The 8,569-nt window shown below is 41.2% G+C and overlaps 1 protein-coding gene across 2 annotated transcripts in view; it reads right to left on the reverse strand.

Moving 5' to 3' along the window:
- The window catches only part of LOC129839517 (adhesion G protein-coupled receptor E5-like), a 42,977-nt gene extending 35,189 nt beyond the window's left edge, over positions 1-7,788 (reverse strand). Inside the window, exon 1 of one of the 2 annotated variants that reach the window (XM_055907024.1) lies at positions 7,433-7,788. In XM_055907024.1, coding sequence (XP_055762999.1) covers positions 7,433-7,463 — 31 coding nt within the window. In that variant the 5' untranslated portion in view covers positions 7,464-7,788. Of the gene's footprint in view, positions 1-1,562; positions 1,835-7,432 lie in introns of those variants that run through there. The other variant, XM_055907023.1, reaches the window with a different exon arrangement.
- Positions 7,789-8,569: the final 781 nt, after the last annotated feature.

Consider the following 8,569-nt stretch of genomic DNA (forward strand, 5'->3'; position numbering starts at 1 on the left):
CCCCACTTGAAGGTAACAGGGGTTACCTTAGTGGAACCCCCCCACTTGAATGTAACAGTGGTTAACTTAGTAGAACCCCCCCACTTGAAGGTAACAGCGGTTACCTTAGTAGAACCCCCCCACTTGAAGGTAACAGTGGTTAACTTAGTAGAACCCCCCCACTTGAAGGTAACAGTGGTTAACTTAGTAGAACCCCCCCACTTGAAGGTAACAGGGGTTACCTTAGTAGAACCCCCCCACTTGAAGGTAACAGTGGTTAACTTAGTAGAACCCCCCCACTTGAAGGTAACAGTGGTTAACTTAGTAGAACCCCCCCACTTGAAGGTAACAGCGGTTAACTTAGTAGAACCCCCCCACTTGAAGGTAACAGCGGTTAACTTAGTAGAACCCCCCCACTTGAAGGTAACAGTGCACTGTTGTCCCTAATAGCCGGTTTCAAGGTCATTTCCCGACGTTCTCAGACATGGATGGAAGTCGAATATTGACTTGTATCAGAGGAGGTCTGGCTGGATATATAGACTACCTCCCTTCAACTGTAGACACAGTGTTAGAGTTCATCTCTTTCTTCCTCCTTCTTCTCTCTCTCTCTCTCACTCTCTCGCTGATCTCTCTCTCTCTCTCTCGCTGATCTCTTCTCTCTCTCTCTCTTCCTCCCTACTTCTCTCTCTATCTCTCTCTCGCCTCTCTCCTCTCTCCTCTCTTCTCTCTTCTCTCTTGTCTCTGTCTCTGTCTCTGTCTCTCTCTCTGTCTCTCTCTCTCTCTGTCTCTCTCATTCTCTAGTTTTTTGTCTGTCTGTCTGTTTGTCTTTCCTTTCCCCTTCTGTCTCCCTTTTGTCTCATGCCTTCTCTCTCTCTTCTTCTCTCCCTCCCCTTCTCATTCTCAATTCTCATGTTTTTGTCAGTCTCTCTCTCTCTCTCTCTCTCTCTCTCTCTCTCTCTCTCTCTCTCTCTCTCTCTCTCTCGACTAAGAAGTAGACAGCAGAAGTAGCTAAATCTGTACTCATATCAGTCCTGGGTTCAAATACTATTTAAAACGTTTCAGATCCTTCCATTTCTAGCCTGTCTGAAGTGCCATATGGGAAGGGTTTGTGCTGTGGCCACAACTCTATTGGTCCAGATTAACTATTTGCAATGATATCGAGTAGTATTTGAACCCAGCTCTGACTGATTCAGGGACTCTCCAGACAGCCGACTAGTGTCAATGCTGCCACTGTGTTGCTTCCTAAACACACTAAATATGTCCATATACACACTAAAACTGTCTATATACACACTAAAACTGTCCATATACACACTAAAACTGTCTATAATGTTATTTATACATGTCTTAGATAGGGTTGTAACATTCACACTCTATCTATGGTTGGAATATTCTGTAGCCATTCAACAATAACTGACAATGAATTCTGAAATACCACCTCTCTCTCTATTTGTCACGTCACTCTCTCACACATACCGTACATACAAACACACACACACGCACGCACGCGCACGCACGCACGCACACATACTGCACAAACACACAGATAGTCAAGTTCCAAAGATATACAAGGTTAGACTCACCCAGAATAAATAGCAGAGTTCTGGACCCCATCTCAATGATAGACTGGTATTATATCCAGACAACTAGTAGGATCCTAATAAAACTAGTCCCACAAGAAGAATCAGTCTGAGATTAAATCTGCTTTACGGCTGAATTCAGATTGAAGAAACTCCCAGTTTAACAGGTTTTTCCCCCCGTATGATCCGTGGTGATAACGTGAGCAGAAGAAAGAGACAATGACATGTTCCCTCTCCTTTGGCGAGACAACTGTCTCAGTGTGAGCCTCGTGGAAAAACTACTATTTTGTTCTCCGCTCTGCCTTTCTCTTTCTGTTAGAGCCCGCCCCTTTCTCTCTGATTCACACTCCCCCTTCTTTTTCCCCCTTATCTCTCGTTTGCCCTTTCTCGTTTCACTCTTATTTCTCAATTAATTTCAAAGGGCTTTATTGGCATGGAAAACATATGTTAACATTGCCAAAGCAAGTGAAATAGATAATAAACATAAGTGAAATAAACAATCAGAAATTAACATGAAGCATTACACTCACAAAAGTTACAAAGTACTAAAGACATTTCAAATTCATATTATGTCTATATACAGTGTTGTAACGATGTGCAAATAGTACAAAAGGGAAAATAAGTAAACATAAATATGGGTTGTATTTACAATGGTGTTTGTTCTTCACTGGTTGCCCTTTTCTTGTGGCAACAGGTCACACATCTTGCTGCTGTGATGTCACACTGTGGTATTTCACCCAGTAGATATGGGAGTTTATCAAAATTGGATTTGTTTTCAAATTCTTTGTGGGTCTGTGTAATCTGAGGGAAATATGTGTTTCTAATATGGTCATACATTTTGCAGGAGGTTAGGAAGTGCAGCTCAGTTTCCACCTCATTTTGTGGGCAGTCTTCTCAAGGCAGCCTTCTCAACAGCAAGGCTATGCTCACTGAGTCTCTACAGAGGCAAATATTTCCTTAATTTTGGGTCAGTCACAGTGGTCAGGTATTCGGCCACTGTGTACTCTCTGTTTAAGGCCAAATAGCATTCCAGTTTGCTCTGTTTTTTGGTTAATTCATTCTTTCTATTATGTCAAGTAGTTACACTACATGACCAAAAGTGTGTGGACACCTGCTTGTCGAACATCTCATTTCATTCCAAAATCATGGGCATTAATATGGAGTTGGTTCCCCTTTGCTGCTATAACAGCCTCCACTGTTCTGGGAAGGCTTTCCACTAGATGTTGGAACATTGCTGCCAGTACTTGCTTCCATTTAGCCACAAGAGTATTAGTGAGGTTGGGCACTGATGTTGGTCGATTAGGCCTGGCTCTCAGTCTGCGTTCCAATTCATCCCAAAAGTGTTTGATCTGGTTGAGGTCAGAGCTCTGTGCAGGCCAGTCAAGTTCTTCCACACTGATCGACGAACCATTTCTGTATGGACCTCACTTTGTGCATGGGGGCATTGTCATGCTGAAACAGGAAAGGGCCTTCCCTAAATGGTTGCCACACAGTTGGAAGCACAGAATCGTCTAGAATGTCATTGTATGCTGTAGTGTTAAGATTTCCCTTCACTGGAACTTAGGGGCCCGAACCATGAAAAACAGCCCCAGACCATTATTGCTCCTCCACCAAACTTTACAGTTGGCACTATGCATTGGAGGAGGTTGCGTTCTCCTGGCATCAGCCAAACCCAGATTAGTCCATCGGACGGCCAAATGGTGATGCGTGATTCAACACTCTGCGACTGAGCCGTTGTTGCTCCTAGATGTTTCCACTTCACAATAACAGCACTTACAGTTGACTGGGGCAGCTCTAGCAGGGCAGAAATTTTACGAGTTGACTTGTTGGAAAGGTGGCATCCTATGATGGTGCAACGTTGAAAGTCACTGAGCTCTTCAGTAAGGCCATTCTACTACCAATGTTTGTCTACGGAGATTGCATGGCTGTCTGCTCGAGTTTATACACCTTTCAGCAACGGGTGTGGCTGAAATAGCCGAATCCACTCATTTGAAGGGCTGTCCACATACTTTTGCATATATAGTCTATGTTTTTGTTTTCTCATGATTTGGTTGGGTCTAATTGTGTTGCTGTCCTGGGGCTCTGTGGGGTCTGTTTGTGTTTGTGAACAGAGCCCCAGGACCAGCTTGCTTAGGGGGCTCTTCTCCAAGTTCATCTCTCTGTAGGAAACATCTATTTTCTGGATTTTGATAATTAGCAGGTATCGTCCTAATTCTGAATTCTGCTCTGCATGCATTATTTGGTGTTTTATGTTGTACACGAATGATGTTTTTGCAGAATTCTGCATTCAGAGTCTCAATATGTTGTTGTTCCCATTTTGTGAATACCCTAGCTCTTTTCAGTGTGCTCTAGGGAGACGGTGTCTAGATATAATGTGTATTTGTGAACACCATTATTTTAGTCTTACTGAGATTTACTGTCAGGGCCCAGGTCTGACAGAATGTGTGCAGAAGATTGAGGTGCTGCTGTAGGCCCTCCTTGGTTGGGGACAGAAGCACCAGATCACCAGCTAACAGTAGACATTTGACTTCAGATTCAAGTAGGGTGAGGGTGGATGCTGCAGACGTTCCTTTTTGTTTGTTGTCTATTCCATTTGCTTTGGCGATGTAAACATATGTTTCCCATGCCAATAAAGCCCTTTGAATTGAATTGGGAGAGAGGGAGAGAGGGAGAGAGAGCGAGCGAGAGACAGAGAGACAGAGCGAGAGAGACCGAGCGAGAGAGACACACACACACACACACAAACACCAAAACACAATAATGCTGATATTAGTTGGTTGTACTGATGTGTTGTTGAGTGTGTATAGTTCTAGTTTTGGAGAATCCGGGACACTGTGTGTGTGTGTGTGTGCGTGTGTGTGTGTGTGTGTGTGTGTGTGTGTGTGTGTGTGTGTGTGTGTGTGTGTGTGTGTGTGTGTGTGTGTGTGTGTGTGTGTGTGTGTGTGTGTGTGTGTGTGTGTGTGTGTGTGTGTGTGTGTCTGTGTGTGTGTGTGTGTGTGTGTGTGTGTGTGTGTGTGTGTGTGTGTGTGTGTGTGTGTGTGTGTGTGTGTGTGTGTGTGTGTGTGTGTGTGTGTGTGTGTGTGTGTGTGTGCATCTGAGGGTGAGATCATGACTGAAAGAATGTGGTTAGACAGCAGTCCTCACACACACAGAGGGTCTTTATGAAGTGATATATAGACTACCTCCCTTCAACAATTGACACAGTGTCTGAGTTCATCCCTCTTTCTCTCTCTCATTCAAAATATTTTTCTGTCTGTCTGTCTGTCTGTCTGTCTGTCTGTCTGTCTGTCTGTCTGTCTGTCTGTCTGTCTGTCTGTCTGTCTGTCTGTCTGTATGTCTATCCTTTTTCATCTCTCTTGACCTCCTCTCTCTCTCCCTCTCTGCCACCCTCTCCGTCCCTCCCTGAGACGTGGATGTAGATTAAGGCAGCTCCCTGCTCCTCTCTGATTCATAGGGGTTGAGGTAAACATGGAAGACACATTTCTGTTGAATGCATTGTTGTGCAACTGGCTCTTAGAAAAAAAGGTGCTATCTAGAACCAAAAAGGGTTCTTCGACTGTCCATAACACAACTACCTGAACATAGTACTACATCCATAACATCCATAACACAACTACCTGAACATAGTACTACATCCATAACATCCACAACATAACTACCTGAACATAGTACTACATCCATAACATCCATAACACAACTACCTGAACATAGTACTACATCCATAACATCCATAACACAACTACCTGAACATAGTACTACATCCATAACATCCACAACATAACTACCTGAACATAGTACTACATCCATAACACAACTACCTGAACATAGTACTACATCCATAACATAACTACCTGAACATAGTACTACATCCATAACATAACTACCTGAACATAGTACTACATCCATAACATCCACAACATAACTACCTGAACATAGTACTACATCCATAACACAACTACCTGAACATAGTACTACATCCATAACATCCATAACATAACTACCTGAACATAGTACTACATCCATAACATAACTACCTGAACATAGTACTACATCCATAACATAACTACCTGAACATAGTACTAAATCCATAACATAACTACCTGAACATAGTACTACATCCATAACATCCATAACATAACTACCTGAACATAGTACTACATCCATAACATAACTACCTGAACATAGTACTACATCCATAACATAACTACCTGAACATAGTACTACATCCATAACATCCACAACATAACTACCTGAACATAGTACTACATCCATAACACAACTACCTGAACATAGTACTACATCCATAACATCCATAACATAACTACCTGAACATAGTACTACATCCATAAGATAACTACCTGAACATAGTACTACATCCATAACACAACTACCTGAACATAGTACTACATCCATAACATAAGTACCTGAACATAGTACTACATCCATAACATCCATAACATAACTACCTGAACATAGTACTACATCCATAACATCCATAACATAACTACCTGAACATAGTACTACATCCATAACATAACTACCTGAACATAGTACTACATCCATAACATCCATAACATAACTACCTGAACATAGTACTACATCCATAACATAACTACCTGAACATAGTACTACATCCATAACACAACTACCTGAACATAGTACTACATCCATAACATCCATAACATAACTACCTGAACATAGTACTACATCCATAACATCCATAACATAACTACCTGAACATAGTACTACATCCATAACATAACTACCTGAACATAGTACTACATCCATAACATAACTACCAGAATGTACCTTAAATACAGTAACACATAACATAACATATACTAACTTATGGCATACCACAACATAGTAGCTAACGTATATTAAGATATTATCTTAACATGAACACATAACAATAGACAACATAACAAAGCCTAGTATAACACATGCTGACGCCTGAGAATTGCCAATATGTCTATACACACTAAAACGTTCTATACACACTAAAACTGTCTATACACACTAAAATGTTCTATACACACTAAAACTGTCTATACACACTAAAACTATCTGTACACACAAGGACTGTCTACATACACACTAAAACTGTCTATACACACTAAAACTGTCTATACACACTAAAAATGTCTACATACACACTAAAAATGTCTACATACACACTAAAACTGTCTATACACACTAAAACTGTCTATACACACTAAAACTGTCTATACACACTAAAACTGTCTATACACACTAAAAATGTCTACATACACACTAAAACTGTCTATACACACTAAAACTGTCTATACACACTAAAACTGTCTATACACACTAAAACTGTCTATACACACTAAAACGGTCTATACACACTGAAACGGTCTATATACACAGTAAAACTGTGTATATACACACTACAACTATCTATACACACTAAAACTGTCTATACACACTAAAACTGTCTATACACACTAAAACGGTCTATACACACTAAAACGGTCTATACACACTAAAACGGTTTATATACACAGTAAAACTGTGTATATACACACTACAACAATCTATACACACAAAGACTGTCTACATACACACTAAAACTGTCTATAATGTGGTTTATACATGTCTTAGATAGGGTTGAAACATTCGCGTCACATCCATGGTTGGAATAATCGGTAGCCAATCAACAATAACTGACGATGAATTATGAAATACCACCTCTCTCTCTATTTGTCACTCTCTCACACACACATACCGTACATACAAACACACACACACACACACATACACAAACACACACACACACACACACACACACACACACACACACACTCAAACACAGATAGTCAAGTTCCAAAGATATACAAGGTTAGACTCACCCAGAATAAGTAGCAGAGTTCTGGACCCCATCTCAAAGGCAGACTGGTATTATATCCAGACAACTAGTATGATCCTAATAAAACTAGTCCCACAAGAAGAATCAGTCTGAGATTAAATCTGATTTACAGTTGAATTCAGATTGAAGAAAATCCCAGTTTAACAAGGTTTTAATTCTGTATGATCCAGTTTGAGAAAATGAACAGAAGAAAACAAAAAAAAATATTCCCTCTCTTTTCGTGAGACACGTCTCTGTGTGAGCCGCGTGGGCTTAGAAAAACAACTATTCTGCTCTCCTCTGTCCGCTCCCTCTTTCTCCTTCTGAAGTTCAGTCTCAGCCTGTAAACGCCCGCCCCTTTGGTTCTATTTCACTTCTCTCTCTCTCTAGGGGGTTGGCTTCTCTGAATAGCTTCTGAAACCAAGCCCAGTGGAACATGGAGGAGAGAGAGGGAGAGAGAGAGAGAGAGAGAGAGAAAGAGAGGGGGGAGGGAGAGAGAGAGAGAGGGCTGAGTAATGGTTCATCTTAACAGCTGCTGAATTGAATTTAGAGGGAGGGGAAGAGAGAGAGAGAGAGAGAGAGAGAGAGAGAGAGAGAGAGAGAGAGAGAGAGAGAGAGAGAGAGAGAGGGGGGGGGGAGAGAGAGAACTGAATAATGGTTCATCTAAACAGCTGCTGAATTTAATTTAGAGGGGGGAAAAGAGGGGGGAGAGAGAGAGAGAGAGAGAGAGAGAGAGAGAGAGAGAGAGAGAGAGAGAGAGAGAGAGAGAGAGAGAGAGCTGAGTAATGGTTCATCTAAACAGCTGCTGTTCTGGAGTCTTTGCCAGTAAGTAATCCAATCTAAGTCCCTCCCTCCCTCCCTCTCCCAGAATTTTGACTTCAATACTTGATACCAAAAATACACCTACTGCTCTGTTCATTCATTAGGAATCGTTACATTATAATAATTTTTTTACATCAACATTTTTCACCAGTTATACAATAAATTTGACTTTGTTTTTGCCAATATAACTACATAACAACATAATAGTGGTCATTTATTTGAACATTACATTTCTATTGATGGGTAAATCAAGATGTAGCCAGGGCCTGTTCACAGTACAGGTGAATGCATATTATTCAACAGGAGTGTGGTGCATTGA

Source organism: Salvelinus fontinalis, chromosome 40, assembly GCF_029448725.1.
Source record: "Salvelinus fontinalis isolate EN_2023a chromosome 40, ASM2944872v1, whole genome shotgun sequence".
NCBI classification, from domain to species: Eukaryota; Metazoa; Chordata; class Actinopteri; order Salmoniformes; family Salmonidae; genus Salvelinus; species Salvelinus fontinalis.